General features: G+C 41.1%; 1 protein-coding gene across 2 annotated transcripts in view; it reads left to right on the forward strand.

The window, feature by feature from the left end:
* LOC111974538 (MLX-interacting protein-like) overlaps positions 1-16,024 on the forward strand; it is a 55,114-nt gene extending 39,090 nt beyond the window's left edge. Inside the window, exon 17 of one of the 2 annotated variants that reach the window (XM_024002297.2) lies at positions 11,293-16,024. In XM_024002297.2, coding sequence (XP_023858065.1) covers positions 11,293-11,414 — 122 coding nt within the window. In that variant the 3' untranslated portion in view covers positions 11,415-16,024. Of the gene's footprint in view, positions 1-172; positions 911-11,292 lie in introns of those variants that run through there. The other variant, XM_070447034.1, reaches the window with a different exon arrangement.
* The last annotated feature ends 5,044 nt before the right edge of the window (positions 16,025-21,068 follow it).

Raw genomic sequence — 21,068 nt, forward strand, 5'->3', positions numbered from 1 at the left:
ATTCTTTGTAACATTTTTCAAGCTCTGTCAAGTTGGTTGTTGATCATTGCTAGACAGTCATTTTCATGTCTTGCCATACATTTTCAAAGTTAAAACTGTAAATAGGCCACTCAGGAACATTCAATGTCGTCTTGGTAAGCAACTCAAGTGTATATTTGGCCTTGTGTTTTAGGTAATTGTCTTGCTGAAAGGTGAATTTGTCTCCCAGTGTCTGTTCGAAAGCAGACTGAACCAAGTTTTCCTCTAGGATTTTGCTGGTGCTAAGCTCTATTGTTTATTTTTATCCCAAAAAACTCCCTAGTCCTTGCTCATGACAAGTATACCTATAACATGATGCAGCCACCACCATGCTTGAAATATGAAGTGGTTCTCAGTGTTGTAGATTTGCCCCAAATATAACACTTTGTATTCAGTACAAAAAGTTAATTGCTTTGACACATTTTTTGCAGTATTACTGTCGTACCTAATTGCAAATAGGATGCATGTTTTGGAATATTTTTTATTCTGTACAGGCTTCCTTTTCACTCTGTCAGTTTGGTTAGTATTGTGGCGTAACTACAATGTTGTTAATCCATCCTCAGTTTTCTCTTATCACAGCCATTAAACTCTGTAACTGTTTAAAAATCTCCATTTGCCTCAAATCTCTGAGCAGTTTCCTTCCTCTCTGGCAACTGATTTAGGAATGGCACCTGTATCTTTGTAGTGACTGAGTGTATTGATACACCATCCAAAGTGTAAAATAATTTTTTACACATCTACCAATAGATGTCCTTCTTGGCGAGGCATTGGAAAATCTCCCTGGTCTTTGTTGTTGAATCTGTGTTTGAAATTCACTGCTCAACTGAGGGACCTTACAATTATCTGTATGTGTGGGCTACAGAGATGAGGTAGTCATTCAAAAATCATGTTTAACACTGTTATTGCACACAAGTCCATGCAACTTATGTGACTTCTTAAGCGCATGTTTACTACTGAACTTATTTAAGCTTGCCATAACAAAGTAGTTGAATACTTATTGACTCAAGACATTTCAACTTTTCATTTTTAAAGATGTATTATGCAGAAATCATTCCACCATTACCCGGTAAAATTCTAATAGTTCGCCTAATTTCAGTTTGTGACAAAACAAGTAAGTATAGTGTAGAGAATCATTTTACCATCTAAACGGCTATGAAATATATTTTCCATAACCAAAAATATTGTATTTTCTGCTGTTTGAAGCTGGTGTTCAAAACTGAAAGTAACAAAAACAAAACTTAAGAATGGGAAGCATAGAAATAATGCACATAGAACAGATCTACCATTTCTTAGACCTACTTTCAATGAGAATGACAGATCTATAACTCATATTTTTATGTGAATTTGGTTGGGTTGCCCAAAAAGTTACATATTGCAGCTTTAATTAATTTGTAAAAAATTCTACAAAATGAATTCCACTTTGACGTTATGGGGTATTGTGGGTAGATCAGTGACACAAAATCTCAATTTAATCCATTTTAAATTCAGTGTGTAACACAAAATGTGGAATAAATAAAGGGATGTGAATACTCTGAAGGCACTGTATATATTGGTTCTCTTTACTTTGATAGGAGAGATGGTTATTTGTTGATGTGAAAATCTAAATGTACCCATTTTTAAGGTTGTTTCATTAGATTTGTGGTGTGGTCTACAGAATTTCCGGCCAAAAAAATGGGGTTCCAGAAATGTTGGCGAAAATAAAAATGTTAGTCCCCGCTGAAAAAGCGAAGCACCACTGCAACACATAATATTTTGCCATGAACACTGCAGCAGAAGCGAACTCCTTCCTCCGCTACTCTTTCATCCGCGTGAGGCTACAATACGTTGAGTTTCTTGGTGAAGCTGTGAAGTGATCTGTAGCCTATTGCGTGATTGTGTTTATTTCACATTCTTCAATAACAGACTCATAATGTGTATGTTTACTGCTTTTCGTTTACTCATATGGTTCTAAATATTGTATAGCCTATTGGCCTACATTCGTTCACATGGACAGGTGTTTTTAGTGCTTTTCATTTAATCACGTATGGCTACAAATATAGTATATACATTAGCGCTCATGGGTAGAATATTGTGCGTGTATATACAGAAATGGGTTCAGTTATGGCCTAAAATAAGTTAGTATGGGCAGAATATTATATATACATTTGTGCATATGGTTTTATATACACTGCTCAAAAAAATAAAGGGAACACTTAAACAACACAATGTAACTCCAAGTCAATCACACTTCTGTGAAATCAAACTGTCCACTTATGAAGCAACACTGATTGACAATAAATTTCACATGCTGTTGTGCAAATGGTATAGACAACAGGTGGAAATTATAGGCAATTAGCAAGACACCCCCAATAAAGGAGTGGTTCTGCAGGTGGTGACCACAGACCACTTCTCAGTTCCTATGCTTCCTGGCTGATGTTTTGGTCACTTTTGAATGCTGGCGGTTCTTTCACTCTAGTGGTAGCATGAGACGGAGTCTACAACCCACACAAGTGGCTCAGGTAGTGCAGCTCATCCAGAATGGCACATCAATGCGAGCTGTGGCAAGAAGGTTTGCTGTGTCTGTCCGCGTAGTGTCCAGAGCATGGAGGCGCTACCAGAAGACAGGCCAGTACATCAGGAGACGTGGAGGAGGCCGTAGGAGGGCAACAACCCAGCAGCAGGACCGCTACCTCCGCCTTTGTGCAAGGAGGAGCAGGAGGAGCACTGCCAGAGCCCTGCAAAATGACCTCCAGCAGGCCACAAATGTGCATGTGTCTGCTCAAACGGTCAGAAACAGACTCCATGAGGGTGGTATGAGGGCCCGACGTCCACAGGTGGGGGTTGTGCTTACAGCCCAACACCGTGCAGGACGTTTGGCATTTGCCAGAGAACACCAAGATTGGCAAATTCGCCACTGGCGCCCTGTGCTCTTCACAGATGAAGACAGGTTCACACTGAGCACGTGACAGACGTGACAGAGTCTGGAGACGCCGTGGAGAACGTTCTGCTGCCTGCAACATCCTCCAGCATGACCGGTTTGGCGGTGGGTCAGTCATGGTGTGGGGTGGCATTTCTTTGGGGGGCCGCACAGCCCTCTATGTGCTCGCCAGAGGTAGCCTGACTGCCATTAGGTACCGAGATGAGATCCTCAGACCCCTTGTGAGACCATATGCTGGTGYGGTTGGCCCTGGGTTCCTCCTAATGCAAGACAATGCTAGACCTCATGTGGCTGGGGTGTGTCAGCAGTTCCTGCAAGAGGAAGGCATTGATGCTATGGACTGGCCCGCCCGTTCCCCAGACCTGCTGAATCCAATTGAGCACATCTGGGACATCATGTCTCGCTCCATCCACCAACGCCACGTTGCACCACAGACTGTCCAGGAGTTGGCAGATGCTTTAGTCCAGGTCTGGGAGGAGATCCCTCAGGAGACCATCCGCCACCTCATCAGGAGCATGCCTAGGCGTTGTAGGGAGGTCATACAGGCACGTGGAGGCCACACACACTACTGAGCCTCATTTTGACTTGTTTTAAGGACATTACATCAAAGTTGGATCAGCCTGTAGTGTGGTTTTCCACTTTAATTTTGAGTATGACTCCAAATCTAGACCTCCATGGGTTGATAAATTATCAATGGAAATCAAATTTTTGTGTGATTTTGTTGTCAGCACATTCAACTATGTAAAGAAAAAAGTATTTAATAAGAATATTTCATTCATTCAGATCTAGGATGTGTTATTTTAGTGTTCCCTTTATTTTTTTGAGCAGTGTATATACAGTATATAAGGCTCAAGGCTAAAAACAAACTATAATATTTCTAGGCCTATATCTAGTTTCTACAATGTTTTTTTGTTTTATATAGTTTTTACACCATCCATTCACACCAACCATTCACTATAAAACATGTATTTATCAACAAATAAGCAAGCCATGTTGTCTGAAAGTATGTCAGGAGCTCTTCCAGTTGACATTTCTGGCGCTGAATGAACCGGGTAGCCAGCAGGTCGTGGACACATTCGCCTACATCAGCCGGCGGGACGAATGCTAGCACGCCGAGCTCCCTGATCTCTTGTGCATAGTCGGTGTCGTGGAGGTACTTTTGCCGCACTTTGGAAAGCATTTGTGCTTTTCGCCAAATGGCCTGTTTCATGTGAAAGAAGCAACCCCGGTTGTGAGTCCCAGGAAACACCTTTGTGAAAGCTTTAAAAGCCGCTGGCTTGAAGTCATGATTGAGTCGGGTTTCAGGTCTTGCCTCACACCATGCCCAAACTGCGTCCGCGTGTGCCATCGTGCGCAAATAGATTTTGTCCCCTCACACCAAACATGATCACGGCACGCAGGTTGAAATATCAAAACAAACTCTGAAACAATTATATTAATTTGGGAACAGGTCGAAAAGCATTAAATATGTATGGCAATTTAGCTAGCTAGCTTGCAGTTGCTAGCTAATTTGCCCTATTTAGCTAGCTAGCTTGCTGTTGCTAGCTAATTTGTCCTGGGATATAAACGTTGAGTTGTTATTTTTACCTGTGCACAACGTCCTCTACTCGGACAATTAATCCACACATTAAACGGTCAACCGAATCGTTTCTAGTCATCTCTTCTCCTTCCAGTCTTTTTTTTCTTTGGACTTTATATGGCGATTGGCATCTAACTTTCATAATAAGGTGTATTACCACAACCGACCGACCGACCGACCTCAGTTCATCTTTCAATCACACATGTGGTTATAACCAATGAGGAGATGGCACGTAGGTATATGCTTCTAAAAGCCAATGAGGAGATGGGTGAGACAGGACTTGCATCGCGTTCGGCGTCACAAATAGAAGCAACTTATATTTTAGACCCTGGCAACACAGACGCTCGTTGGCATGCGCGAGCATTGTGGGTGCAATGATTGAATAACATGTATGTGTACATTTATTTTGCAACGCTCGCACAGATGCCGAGCAGTTGCCATACCAGGCGGTGATGCAACCGATCAGGATGCTCTTGATGGTGCAGATGTAGAACTTTTTGAAGATCTGGGGACCCATGCCAAATCTTTTCGGTCTCCTGAGGGGGAAAAGGAGTTTTCGTGCCCTGTTTTTGGACCATGATAGATTGTTGGTGATGTGGACACCAAGGAACTTGAAACTCTCAACCCGCTCCACTACAGCCCCATTGATGTTAATGGGGGACTGTTTGGCCCGCCTTTTCATGTAGTCCACGATCAGCTCCTTTGTCTTGCTCACATTGAGGGAGAGGTTGTTGTCCTGGCACCACTGTCAGTTCTCTGACCTCCTCCCTAAACGCTGTCTCATCGTTGTCGGTGATCAGGACACTGTTGTGTCGTCAGCAAACTTAATGATTGTGTTGGAGTCGTGTTTGGCCACGCAGTCATGGATGAACAGGGAGTACAGGAGGGGACTAAGTACACACCCCTGAGGGGCCCCAGTGTTGAGGATCGGCGTGGCAGACGTGTTGTTGCCTATCCGGTGGCCCGTCAGGAAGTCCAGGATCCAGTTGCAGAGGAAGGTGTTAAGTCCCAGGGTCCTTAGCTTAGTGATGAGCTTCGTGGGCACTATAGTGTTGAACGCTGAGCTGTAGTCAATGAACAGCATTCTCACGTAGGTGTTCCTTTTGTCCAGGGACTATGGTGGTCTGCTTGAAACATGTAGGTATTGCAGACTCAGTCAGGGAGAGGTTGAAAATGTCAGTGAAGACACTTGCCAGGTGGTCCGCGCATGCTTTGAGTACACGTCCTGGTAATCCATCTGGTCCTGCACTTTGTGAATGTTGACATGTTTAAAAGTCTTGCTCATATCGGCTACCGAGAGCGTTATCACACAGTCATCCAGAACAGCTGGTGCTCTCGTGCATGCTTCAGTGTTGCTTTCCTCAAAGCGAGCATAAAAGGCATTTAGCTCATCTGGTAGGCTCCGGTCATTGGGCAGCTCGCGTCTGTGTTTCCCTTTGTAGTCTGTAATAGTTTTCAAGCCCTGCCACAGGGCATAGCGGGATTTTCTATTGGCATCCAGATTAGTGTCCCGCTCCTTGAAAGAGGCAGCTCTAGCCTTTAGCTCAATGCGGATGTTGCCTGTAATCCATGGCTTCTGGTTGGGATATCTACAGTTGAAGTCAGAAGTTTACATACACCTTAGCCACATACATTTAAACTCAGTTTTTCAAAATTCCTGACATTTAATCCGTGTAAAAATTCCCTGTCTTAGGTCAGTTAGGATCACCACTTTATTTTAAGAATGAGAAATGTCAGAATAGTAGTAGAGAATGATTTATTTCAGCTTTTATTTCTTTCATCACATTCCCAGTGGGTCAAGTGTTTACATACACTCAATTAGTATTTGGTAGCGTTGCCTTTGAATTGTTTAACTTGGGTCAATCATTTCGGGTAGCCTTCAACAAGCTTCCCACAATAAGTTGGGTGAATTTTGGCCCATTCCTCCTGACAGAGCTGGTGTAACTGAGTCAGGTTTGTAGGCCTCCTTGCTCTCACACGCTTTTTCAGTTCTGCCCACAAATTTCCAAAAGGAATAAGTTCAGGGCTTTGTGATGGCCACTCCAATACCTTGACTTTGTTGTCCTTAGGCCATTTTGCCACAACTTTGGAAGTATGCTTGGGGTCATTGTCCATTTGGAAGACCCATTTGCGACCAAGCTTTAACTTTCTGACTGATGTCTTGATGTTGCTTCAATATATCCACCTAATTTTACTTCCTTATGACGCCATCTATTTTGTGAAGTTTACCAGTCCCTCCTGCAGCAAAGCACCCCCACAACATGATGCTGCCACCACTGTGCTTCACGGTTGGGATGGTGTTCTTCGGTTTGCAAGCCTCCCCATTTTTCCTCCAAACATAACGATGGTCATTATGGCCAAACAGTTCTATTTTTGTTTCATCAGACCAGAGGACATTTCTACAAAAAGTAAGATCTTTGTCCCCATGTGCAGTTGCAAACCGTAGTCTGGCTTTTTATGGCGGTTTTGGAGCAGTGGCTTCTTCCTTGTTGAGCGGCCTTTCAGGTTATGTTGATGCAGGACTCGTTTTACTGTGGATATAGATACTTTTGTACCTGTTTCCTCCAGTATCTTCACATGGTCCTTTTGCTGTTCTGGGATTGATTTGCACTTTTCGCACCAAAGTAAGTTCATCTCTAGGAGACAGAACGTGTCTCCTTCCTGAGCGGTATGACGTCTACGTGGTCCCATGGTGTTTATACTTGCGTACTATTGTTTGTACAGATGAACGTGGTACCTTCAGGCATTTGGAAATTGCTCCCAAGGATGAACCAGACTTGTGGAGGTCTAAAAAAAAACATCTGAGGGCTTGGCTGATTTATTTAGATTTTCCCATGATGTCAAGCAAAGAGGCACTGAGTTTGAAGGTAGTTCTTGAAATACATCCACAGGTACACCTCCAATTGACTCAAATGATGTCAATTAGCCCATCAGAAGCTTATAAAGCCATGACATAATTTTCTGGAATTTTCCAAGCTGTTTAAAGGCACAGTCAACTTAGTGTATGTAAACTTCTGGCCCACTGGAATTGTGATACAGTGAATTCTAAGTGAAATAATCTGTCTGTAAACAATTGTTGGAAAAATTACTTGTGTCATGCACGAAGTAGATGTCCTAACCGACTTGCCAAAACTATAGTTTGTTAACAAGAAATTTGTGGAGTGATTGAAAAACAAGTTTTAATGACACCAACCTAAGTGTAGGTAAACTTCCGACTTCAACTGTACGTGCGGTCACTGTTGAGACGACGTCATTGATGCACTTACAGTGCATTAAAGTCCCCGGCCACTAGGCGCGCCGCTTCTGGGTGAGCATTTTCTTATTTGCTTATGGCCTTATAGAGTTTGTTAAGTGTGGTCTTAGTGCCAGCATCGGTCTGTGGTGGTAAATAGACGGCTACGAATAATTTAGATGAGAACTCTCTTGGTAGATAGTGTGGTCTACAGCTTATCATATGGTACTGTACCTCAGGCGAGCAATACCTCGAGACTTCTTTAATGTCAGACATCGCGCACCAGCTGTTATTGACAAAAAGACACACACCCCCACTCCTCGTCTTACCAGACGTAGCTTCTCTGTTCTGCCGGTGCATTGAAAATCCCTCCAGCTCTATATTATCCGTGTCGTCGTTCAGCCACGACTCTGTGAAACATAAGATATTACAGTTCTTAATGTCCCGTTGGTAGGATAATCATAATCGTAGGTCATAAATTTTATTTTCCAATGATTGCATGTCAGCAAGTAGAATTGATGGCAGTGGGAGTTTGCTCGCTCGCCTCCGGATTCTCAAAATGCTGCCCGATCTGCGTCCTCTTTTCCTCCGCCTTTTCTTCATGCAAATGACGGGGATCTGGGCCTGTTCCCAGGAGAGCAGTATATCTTTCTTGTCGGACTTGTTAAAGGAAAAAGCTTCTTCCAGTTCGTGGTCAGTAATCCCTGTTCTGATGTCCGGAAGTTATTTTCGGTCATAAGAGATGGTAGCAGCAACATTATGTACAAAATAAGTTTAAAAAAAGTTACAAACAAAGCAAAAAAACAAACAAAATAGCACAATTGGTTACGGGCGTGTAAAACGTCAGCCATCCTCTTCGGCGCCATCTTCTAGACTGTAAGCATTTATATGTGAAATTAGACATTCAACTTGAACCCTGTTTCAACAATCAGCTGAATCAGAATTTTGACAGTAAAGTGAACAGCTGTTGTGATTGCATGCAAGGTTAAAAAAATTATAATAAATGGAAGTCTCATACTTTACGAAAAAGATAGTCCAAACTATACAGGCTAAACATGTAGGCCTATAGCATGTTTAAAATGGGTTCAAAAGCAAAGAGCTTAATTTCCTTGTAATTAATTGTATTCAGTGGCTTCACCTGTGTCCTCGGCAGCCAGGGTAGGGCAGCACTTTACAACATTCCAATGTTATAGTCTTGTGAGTCTCTCTCATGCATATTTCTTTATTGAAAACGGGAACAATGGGCGATATGGACAAATACTGATTTCAAAACGGATTTCTTTCACATTATCAAGACATGAGGTGAGTATCAAAATAGTTTTAAAAAAGGCCCTTGCCTTAAAGTTGAACCTCGGATAGATCTTTACTATAATAGCCTATACAGTCAACTCAATGTGGTATTCAATTATTTTGAAATAGCCTACATTTTCCGCATCATAGTGAGACTACATAAAACGACGTAGGCCAAATGGATTTTGTGATGTCTTATATTACGTTGACTTATTTGACTGTTAAAATGTAGGGGAAAAGGCAGACTTTTTATATAAACAGTGGATTTCTTCGGTCCTAATTTCATAATCGGAAAGTCTGTTCATTGATGTCAATACCAAAGCCGATAATTGTGACTTGATTGAATTGGAATGATGTGAATAATGATGATGACGGTATAGCCTAACCCTTTAATCATAGGTTATTGTTACTTTGTGTCTCTAAAATTGTAATGTTTCCATTTCTATAGTCATGTGACAGTCTGTTTTAACTGAAACATCCAAATGTCAGCCTTTTACCAGATCCATTTTTCTGCATTAAATGTTTTATTTTCATAACTGATAAAAATGCAGTATGCTATAGCCTATAGATAATTTTCTGCCCATATGAACACATTTATTTTAGGCCATATAAAGAACAGCTATGCATGATTTAACGAAAAGCAACAAACAGACACATTGTTTCACATTCTTTAATAAAAGACTCGTAAACAGAAACAGGCAATAGGCTATACAGCTGGATTCACATTTTCAATGCCAAATATACCTATAAGGACACTTGACGTATTTCAACGAAGTTTGTTGTACTCTGTGTATTACTTTCCTCAGAAAATTTTGCTCGACAAAAAGACACGTAAGCCTGAAAAAGTTTGAACATTTTTTGAATACCACTGATTACAGCATTTCACTATGATTTTGACTTGAATGACTGGTTGTCTGTAGGTGTTAGATGGTACAGTATGTGTGATGTACGATATACTTCTTTTTTTTTTAGAATGTCTAATAGTCCATTTCACCCCCATTTTTCTTTGTAAGGAAAGATTTGCCTCCTGATGTGACATGGTCTCACACACTATTTTCCCTGTCACTTATTTACAAGAAGGAACACATTCTCCTTCAGTCTCTTGTTCAACCTGTGTCTCTCACACACTCAATCTAAGAGGGAGGGATGTTGACGTCAGAGATTATCATCACTGGAGACAGTTCAGTTCACTAGGTTACAGTGCCTAGTGAAAGTCTATACACATCTTTGCACATTTTGCTGCCTTAAAATTACATCTAAAAATAGACCAAATTAGATCTTGCTCAGTAAATTTGGTTAGGAATCATTGATGAACAGCAATATTCAAACCTTGTCTCTGATTTTCAAACAAATTTAAGTTAGAACTGAAACTGGACCATTCAGGAACACTCAACACCTATTGGAGAGCCATCATAGTGTGTCTTTGGCATTACATTTGTGTAATTGTCCCGCTGAAAAATAAAACCATAACCCAGGATAAGGTATTTAAGTATTGTGGTGGCAGCATCATGTTATGAGTATGCTTGTCACCGGCAGGGACTGGGGAGTTTTTCAGGATGAAAATAAATATGAAAGGAGCAAAGCCCAGGTAAAAAGTTAGAGAAACCCTGCCACAGTCTTCTGAATACCTAACCCTGGGATACAGTTGTATTTTCCAGCAGGACAATTACACAAAAGTAATGCCAAAGACAAACCAGAATTGGCTTTCCAAGAGGTGTTAAGTGTTCCTGAATGGTCCAGTCTCAGTCCTGACTTACATTTGTGTGAAAATCAGAGCCACGGTTTGAATATTTCTAACCATCAATGATTCCCAACCAAATTTACTGAACTTGAGCAATTTTTACAAAAACAATGGATATTTGTTGCCTTAAGACTTGTTGGTGACTTATTCAAAATGATTCAAAGCTGTAATGGCTGCCAAGGGTGCTTCCACCAAGTGTTACAGTTTTTGTGCAAGTTTTTGTGCATCTCTGAGCGATGTTCTATCGATTCCCTGGGTCATAGACTTTTACTAGCGACTATATATTACTACCGTCTGATTAGCATGCTTTTGGAAGTAGGATTATGAAGAGTCAGATGCACAATCTGAAGCCTTACTGAGAGGCATGCTAGCTCCTCTTTATCTTTGTCTGCTGTTTCATAAATTATTTTATGGAGGGAAAAAAGTAATATTTTTTGTAACTTGTTTTGTGTAACTTGTCACACAAAATGTCAACTGTGATGAATGTATAGCTGATTGGTCTTTCTGTTGTCCAGTGGTACTGAGCACTCTCCGACAGTTCAGCACTAGCACATCCATCCTTACTGACCCCACCCTTCTGCCTGAGGAAGCCACCCAGGCTGTCACCAACACCCACAGTCACTTTGCAGACTCCTAGCCGCACCTCCAGGGGAGGGGAAGAGTGATTCAGATAGAGTGCATGGTCATAGTACCCTCTGGTACAGCACTCCACAGAGGGTCTCTACCACAAAGTACTCCAACTTCTCCAGATTGAAAAAGACCTTGAAACTACAGAATGGAAAAGTACCAGCACTAGTTTGCCTTAAAAGGTAATCCAAAGAAGTTACTCTGTCTTCCACCCTATTCATTACCATTTAGAACAGGACATGAAGTTTGTGGTCTTTTGTATACGTCTTTGTATACGTGACCTCATCCAGCTTACTGACCTCTCATTCCTACACATCGACTGGGCTTTGCGGTCAACAACCCAAGCTCGGTGCATTACTTTGGATGATTAATACACACCACACCGAACAACATTTGCAGCATATTATGAACACAGCAATAACATTGCTCTTTGTTAATGTAACTCGCCACACTGTTGATGGTGGAACTCCCAATTAGTTTTAAGGCTTGCAGTGCCTTCAGAAAGTATTCACATCCCTTGACTTTTTCCACATTTTGTTGTGTTACAGTCTGAATTTAAAATGGATTAATTGTAGTTTTTTTGTCACTGGCCTACGCACAGTACCCCATAATGTCAAAGTGGAATAGTTAAAAAAAAWTTTTTTTACTAATTCATTCAAAATGAAAAGCTAAAATGTCTACATTCAATAAGTATTCAACCCTTTTGTTATGGCAAGTCTAAATATATTCAGGAGTAAATATTTGCACATAAGTTGCATTGACTCACTCTGTGTGCAATAATAGTGTTTAACATGATTTTAACATGACCAACTCATCTCTGTACCCCACACATACAATTATCTGTATGGTCCCTCAGTCAAGCAGTGAATTTCAAACACAGATTCAACCAGAAAGACCAGGGAGGTTTTCCAATGGCTTGCAAAGAAGGGCACCTATTGGTAGATCTGTAAAAATAGGCGTTCTTCCTAACTCAGTTGCCGGAGAGGAAACCAACCTCATGGTTACAGAGTTTAATGGCTGGTATAGGAGAAAACTGAGGATGGATCAACAAAATTGTAGTTACTCCACAATACTAACGTAATTAGAGCGAAAAGGAAGCCTGTACAGAATTGTATTTTCTTCTCCAAAACAGGCATCCTGTTTGCAACACGGCACTAAAGTAATACTGTAAAAAATTATGCAAAGCAATTCACTTTTTGTCCTGAATACAATGTGTTATGTTTGGGGGAAATCCAATTCAACACATTACGGAGTATCACTCTCTATATTTGCAAGCATAGTGGTGGCTGCATCATGTTATGGGTATTTTTAGGTTCTGAACAAAGAGTAAAAACTCAAACAGACGACTAGGAAAAGCTAAAACCAAGTTATTCCCCCACTGGGTCAAACAGCTGCAAAGACAAAAGACATGTTTACACAAGCACATATATTTATACACTCCTACTAGGCTGAGTCAACTCCTTGCACATCTAAACAGCCAATACATCTCTGTTGCAAGTCCGGACTTAATTGGTTCCTCTCACTGGTGTAGTCATGGCCCCGCCTCCTGCTAGAACCTTCATGGGCATGGAAGTATAATGTGTGTAACAGGACTGTTCCTTGTCAATTCATCTGACCCGACCTCGGGACAAATTCCTCACTCCTTCTTGCTCCACGGCTGTTCTACCTTATCAGTGACTGGAACCAGACTGTTGCAGTTTGCTTCCCTCTTTAGGAGCCATGAGATTTAACAATACCATGTTTTGACAGAATGTAAACTTTCTGCACTCCCCCTTCCTCACTCAGTAACTTTCCATACACCTAGTTCTTACACTCTATTGACCTGAACATATGCATTCCTTATACATGTAAAGTAATCAATAAGTTTTAGTATGGTAACATTAATAAGTATATTTCAAACTAGAATCCAACATTATGCTTGTAATCGTTAAGCACTGGGGAGTTTTTCAGGTTAAAAAAGAAACGGAATGTAGCTAAGCACAGGCAAAATCCTAGAGGAAAACCTGGTTCAGTCTGCTTTCCAACAGACAATGGGAGATGAATTCCCCTTTCAGCAGGACAATAACCTAAAACACAAGACCAAATCTACACTGGAGTTGCTTACCAAGAAGACAGTGAATATTTCTGAGAGGCCGAGTTACAGTTTTGACTTAAATCTACTTGAAAATCTATGGAAAGACCTGAAAATGGTTGTCTAGCAATGATCCACAACCAAATTGACCGAGCTTGAAGAATTTTGAAAAGAATAATGGGCAAATGTTGCACAAACCAGGTGCGGAAAGCTCAGAGACTTACCCTGAAAGACGCGCAACTATAATCGCTGCCAAAGGTACTTCTACAAAGTTTTGACTCGGGTGTGAATACTTATGTAAATGAGATATTTCTGTATTTTATTTTCAATAAATTTTGCAAACATTTCTAAAAACATGTTTTCACTTTGTCATTATGGGGTATTGTGTGGAGATGGGTGAGAAAAAAATAGGTTTAATCCATTTTGAATCCAGGCTGTAACACAGCAAAGAAAAATGGAATAAGAATGAATACTTTCTGAAGGCACTTTGGCAGGTAAATAACATGGTGTTGAACCAGAGGTGTTTTACCGTGCTTGCTCGTTTTATTTGGTATTTTAGTTTTTATTTAGCTCTTATTGTTATTTAAGGTATGAAACAAAGAAAACAGCATATGATTTGTCATATAAGGGAAATATCTCTTGAATGAGTTGTAGCGTCCTGAGATTCTGTTGGTTCTGTTGTTGTTTTCTCTGTTGTATGACGGTGAGTGTGGATACATTGAGTGTTATTTAAAAGGATATAAAAAAAGGCTTAGCACTGATTGGCAGTATGCTTTGAGTACTCTGAAAGCCTTCAGTAACTACTTACTACTGTTTTTTCATCATCATTCTGCTCATGTGCCTTTGCTTCTGGTGGGGTCTCAAACTCATGCACAGTTGTCTTCCATGAAGTGGGAGTGTTTCCCAGTTTTTTTTTATGGCCAGACGTTCTGGGTATTCTACCCTTTTTTGCGGGGGTTGGACTGTTCAAATAATACAAGAAGTCTTTAATATCCTCAGTGTTGTTAAGCCAAAGTCTATCCATGGAAAAAGGTGCACTTTTCACTCAAGGAAAATTCAGTCTTTACTAATGGACTCTGAGTGGTTCCTGGAAAAGGCCATGGACAGGTGTGAAGCACATTTAACCTTACACGCTGCAGCCTACCTTTTCATTGTCTTTTGAACAAATAAACCTTGTGCTATAGGAGCATTCAAACATTATGTGGTGAATGTTGCTTTTTTCTTCTTGTTCTCTCAGGGATGCGCTGGGGAGCTTTTTATGCTGTTCCCTATAAACAAACAAACACAATCAGGATATTTTAAGCTGAAGAAAGCATCAGCCATACTGTAAGCATACAGGTTACATACATAGCATATGTATGATGTTCTTTTTTTGTTTCTTATAATCAAGTCATCCTTATGTCTAACGTATGCTTATGACAGCATTATGCTAGCCTGTCAAAGATACATAGCTCTTCTCATAGTTCAGATCGTATTTGTCTAAGATACAGTTAAACATTATAGGTCATATTGCAAAAGTAGAAACTTTAATTTCACGTCTCTCCTTTATTAGTCTAAGAAACCCTGACCTACATTGGTACATTGTGGGAGGCATTTAGAGAAACTACTCTTTTATTAGGGGCGGCAGGGTACCCTAGTGGTTAGAGCGTTGGACTAGTAACCGAAAGGATGCAAGTTCAAATCCCCGAGCTGACAAGGTACAAATCTGTCTTTCTGCCCCTGAACAAGGCAGTTAACCCACTGTTCCTAGGCCGTCATTGAAAATAAGAATTTGTTCTTAACTGACTTGCCTGGTTAAATAAAGGTAAAATTTAAAAAAAATGCAATGCACCTCAGAACAGCAAATACATGGATATACTTTATTACTGTAACTCATGACCGATACAGAGTGATATTTAGTATTTTTTGTTGTTGTTGTATTTATTACTTTGATGCACAACAGAATTTGCTTTAAATTATATCACGTTTAGCACCATTGGTTCTGTATTTCCTGAATGTATGTTATTTTTTTAGAGGCTATATGGGCTTTACGAGAGTCCTTAATACATGTCTCAATAACTGTGATCACCTAAATGTTTGCACTCTTTGCTACTCTACGAGTGGAGTACCCTTTATCCTATGACTGGGGACTGTATTATTGTTACTGATTCTGAGCCCCATGTACAGTATTGGCCACATCAGACAGCATTTCTGTGGGCTAATCCCAACTAACATGAATCTAGTGTCATTCAGATCAAAGGTTTTATTTCTGTTCCATTCTAAGGGAACTTTGCAAAGACTCCAAAAGGACAAGAGCAGATGGATGTCATTAAAACATTTTGTTTGCCAAGCAGTTACTATGTGGGGAAAGTTTCCAATATTCCTTTGTCAAGAATCATGACCTGGTTTAAGTTATAAAACAAGGATTAACTATTTTGTTTTAGAGGAGATTTCATTTATGAGATTACTTTTTGGAAGTCTTTCTATGTTTGTTCCCCCTGAGATACAGTAAATAAGTGTTGTAAATATTCTCTTTCTTGGTCTACAAAGTAAAGACATTTTTTCCCCAGCATGGTTTCTGTGTTTTTGTACTGTGTTTTAGGTAACATCAATATCCTCCTTTCTTGCATTCCCGAGTGCATATGTTACAAGTCTAGGAAGTATGACAACGGTACACTTTTCTGCTCTTTGACAGTTTCTCTCATGTTCAAGACATTGATTTTTTTTTCTGAATAGTACTTTTATTCCATGTTAACAGATTTGCATCAAGTATAATACCTGGCATTTCCAATGATGGCTAATATTCTTTAATCCAATAATTGTCTGTAACTAACTGTACAGTGAAAATCTCACTTAAAAGTTCATATTCTGTTAACTCATACCCAAATAATGTCGACTCATCCTATACTTGTGTGGCCAAAGCATATATTGGATAACAAACCCTTCAAAAACCCCACCTCAAACTTGTATCTCAAACAGACGGTTTCAAAAATGAGCTATTTGAGGATGAGCTGGCCAGTCAGACTACTCTCATTAATATTTTTTATGCCCGGTATACGCCCACACCATTCTGTTGTTGGGGTACGCCTAGCCCTCGATCATGACTCTGTTCCATAACACTACACACCATTCCAACACAGGAAAGATGCTTTTTAACATACTTACTTGCATTTTTTGGGGGGTAAGGGAAACTTTTTTTCACTCATTGTAAATAATTATAAGTCATAGAGATCTGGAAACACTGGACAGTTACTTTAAACGGTATATTCAATATGTGAACTAGAATCAAATGAGTGCATTTAATAATTAAGACACTTATCGGTACACTGATAAATACATGTGGTTATAAATAAATATTTGCATTCATTAATAAAGATACTTTTACTAGTCACATTGTTCCTTTTCTCAACCATTGTGTGTAGAGAGTGAAGCGGTTCACATCAAAAGGGAGTTGGCATACTTCTTGGTGGTCGCACATCCATTGTTTCAGCTTTTTGATCTGTTGACAGGCCTCATGAGTCCATTGATCACCCTTTCCAGGTTCTGTTTGCTTCCCTTTTTACATGAGAGAAGCTGCCAGAGATGTTTTCCAGTGATCTTCTCATTCATCTTTGGCTCCTGGATCCAGCCCACCTGGTTGGGACTAGTATGGTCGAAGAGAATCCCGGTCTGGTTCTAGTGCAATATGAAAAGTAGAAATGGAAGTCATTTTCTACTGTTAAAGGTCTACAGTGTAAACATAGTCATCCGTTGCTTTAGTTGGTGCGTATTGAGACAACTGTCAATGGCGACCCTGGCACAATTAGGGTTAAGTGCCTTGCTCAAGGGCACAGACTTTTCACCATGTCAGCTCGGGGATTTGAACTAGCGACCTTTCAGTTACTGGCTCAGCGCTCTAACCGCTAGGCTACCTGCTGCCCTATGATACATGATTTATTAGAAAACATAATGCATGTCTAGGTGTTAGGGATCTGCTTCTTCAGGATAGCTCACTGCCAGAGCGAAGCGTCATATGAAGATTATAATAGAACTACAATCAGGGAGCACGATATGCTATATCAAATCCTCTGAAAGAAGAAACACAGAACCCAGATAGGTGGAGGCTGTGGTGGTGGGATATTAGAAACAGCAAGCATAGCAAGTAACAGCTAGTTACGGCAGCACGGACGAAACACCAGCGCGTGACATCCGTCATTGAGGAAGCATGTGTAGAACTGGTCAACTTAAATAGATCATGTAATTAGTGTGAATCCAATTGGTGCGATATCAGGTTTCCCTTCTGAACTGCCTATGCTTGATTTCAGAAAGGAAACACCACATGTACATTTAACCATTTATTAGAAAAGATAACAATGCATGTCTTGGCGTTAGGGCTCTGTTCCTTCAGGGTAGCTCACTGCCAGAGCCAAGCGTCATATGAAGATGATAATGTAACTACAGGCAGTGAGCATGAGATGCTATATCAAATCCCCCAAAACAGCAGAAAACCAAGCCAGACGATTAACTGAGTACGGCAGAAAGCGCCGTTTAAGAGACTTCAATAGACCAGCGAAGGTCATTCTACCATACATGACTGGACTACAAGCCAATGTGTGAATAATAACCATGTGTGACATACGGCTAATGCAGCCCTATGACTATTTCACGATGCACCGTCGAGTACCCTCGATGAGGCAAGATGAGCAGTCATCTTGGATCATGAGTATATTCTACTTATGAGCCCAGCCAACCACCTGCAAAATAGATGCACCGCCGGGGTGCCAGCCAACCACCTTTTAGCTAACAGTGTTATATACTGTATCAGATGCAACGCAGAACAGAAGCAACATAGTTACTGACCATAGGGCTGACACAATCATGATCATATTAGCAATACTGCCAAACTAATGTAGGCTCCACACTCAGAATTCCACTTGAGTGTAACATCGTAGGAAGGTCAGGATTATGGCCCATAATCTTGAGGATCACGCCGTGACCCATTGAGAAGCAGTGCCTATGCAGGAGTAGCTCAGAACTGTCCAGCAGCCATGACGAGGGAACCAGAGCTGTGACGAGTTCCAGGATCTTGTCATTGGTTGCCAGCATCAGTGTTGAACAGGGTTAGCCAGGTGCCGCCCGTGCTCAGCTTGCAGGTAGCGTAACATGAAAGAGAAGATAAGGTAGTGTTAGTTCTTATGACGACTGACGTTCCATTGCCAATTCTTCATCGCCGAGTGCATAAGTACTGTTAACATGCTGGTGCCCATAATACAATAGCATTTGAGATATCATGAAATATTAAAGCGATGGAACATTTAGTGCATTCCAGACTGAAGAACCCATCAAACAGACCGCCTCTAGCAAAGGTTATTGTAAACCCAACACCAACTCCTAAAGTGAACGCAAACTTGTGCTTCTGAGAGAGGAGAGATACTCTTGATATGCATGTTGGTTGCTTTTCAGTAGGCCAAAAAGAGTAGGCGAACAGATGGATTCCTGAGTGGACTACACGCCGAAGGGTCCTGACAGCATTGATGAACTGAATCCCTGTTATCGGACCGTGATGATAAGGCTGCCTTTGCCTACCTGAAAGTAGGAATAGAAAATGCATACATGGTTATGAAACAGAAGACATCGTACAGAGAGAAGAGTAGACAATGACTGTTGCAGAGTGCATGCTCAGCCATGACCTACCATCACATAGCATAACAACAAAGTATACTAACAACCCCCCAAAAACAAATAAGATTGTATTTGTCACATACACATGGTTAGCAGATGTTAACGCGAGTGTAGTGAAATGCTTGTGCTTCTGGTTCTGACAGTGCAGTAATATCTAACAATTCCCCAACCCTACCTAATACACACAAATCTAAAGGGGTGAATGAGAAAATGTACATGTAAATATATGGATGAGCGATGGCCGAGCGGCATAGACAAGGTGCAATAGATGGTATAAAATACAGTATATACATGTGATATGATTAATGTAAGATATGTAAACATTATTAATGTGGCATTATTTAGAGTGCATTGTATAAAGTGGCCAGTGATTGGGTCTCAATGTAGACAGCAGCCTCTCTGAGTTAGTGATTGCTGTTTAGCAGTCTGATAGCCTTGAGATAGAACCTGTTTTTCAGTCTCTGTACCAGCTTTGATGCACCTGTACAGACCTCAACTTCTGGATGGTAGCGGTGTGAACAGACAGTGGCTCGGGTGGTTGATGTCCTTGATGATCTTTTTGGCCTTCCTGTAACACCGGGTGCTGTAGGTGTCATGGAGGGCAGGTAGTTTGCCCCCGGTGATGAGTTGTGCAGACCGCACCACCCACTTGAGAGCCTTGCTGTTGAGGGTGGTGCAGTTGCCGTACCAGGCTGTGATACAGTCCAACAGAATGCTCTTGATTGTGCATCTGTAAAAGTTTGTCAGGGTTTTGGGTGACAAACCAAATTTCACCAGCCTCCTGAGGTTGAAGAGGCGCTGTTGCGCCTTATTCACCACACTGTCTGTGAGTGGACCATTTCAGTTTGTCTGTGATGTGTACGCCAAGAAACTTAAAACTTTCCACCTTCTCCACTTCTGTCCCTTCGATGTGGATAGGGGGGTGCTCCCTCTGCTGTTTCCTAAGGTCCACGATCATCACCTTTGTTCTGTTGACGTTGTGTGAGAGGTTGTTTTCCTGACACCACACTCTGAACGCCCTCACCTCCTCCCTGTAGGCTGTCTCGTCGTTGTTGGTAATCAAGCCCACTACTGTTGTGTCATCTGCAAAGTTGAGGATTGAGTTGGAGGCGTGCATGGTAACGCCTCCAACTAAAACGGTAGCTACATATAACCACCTGTGCTATCCAAAGCGTAATGTCACTACTGATACTGCTCAGCAGTAGCTGAACATCTGCAGCATACACGGCGTGCACGGTGAGTGACATGATCATCTAAAACCTAGACCTACAAAAAAGTCTACCTGAGCTGAAGCTTATGTCTAACGGTATATGCTGGTAAGCCATGAGACAAGATAGAGGACCTGATAACAAGATAAATAGACCCCATAGATTACTAGAATAAGCCTCCAGAGTGTCTGAAATAAACTCTAACAGAACATTCCGATAGAGGCAATGAACAGCTGATCGCCAACAGCTGATCGCCAACAGCATGCTAGGTAATATATATATATTTTTTACCCTTATTTTAACATGTAAGTTGACTGAGAGCACGTTCTCATTTACAGCAACGACCTGAGGAAAGAATAATTACAGGGGAGAGGGGGGAAGATTGAGCCAAATCCCAATAAAACCACATCACATTTGGAAAAAATCTAAATAGCCTAATCTTCATGACTAATGTTCAAACTTAGAAGTCAAACAGTATCACGGTTCTAGTCTAATGCTTCTAAAAATCTTAGGCATAACCGTGTTCATGGAGTTCTCAACGAGCCTTACACCTCACAGATTAGGGTGTTTTTTATGTTGGTGTAACCTCAAATTTAGCATCACCACCCAATCCAATGGGACTGGAAGCTATAGCGAGTCTTGATTGGTCATCACACCGCGATACAGCCTCAGCTCCCCCACTAAGGTCCAAAGTGATAACAAAAAATCTGAGTGGGGAAAAATGGTTATGGTTAGCAGTAGTAGT

The sequence above is a fragment of the Salvelinus sp. IW2-2015 genome, linkage group LG15 (genome assembly GCF_002910315.2).
Source record: "Salvelinus sp. IW2-2015 linkage group LG15, ASM291031v2, whole genome shotgun sequence".
Lineage (NCBI taxonomy): Eukaryota > Metazoa > Chordata > Actinopteri > Salmoniformes > Salmonidae > Salvelinus > Salvelinus sp. IW2-2015.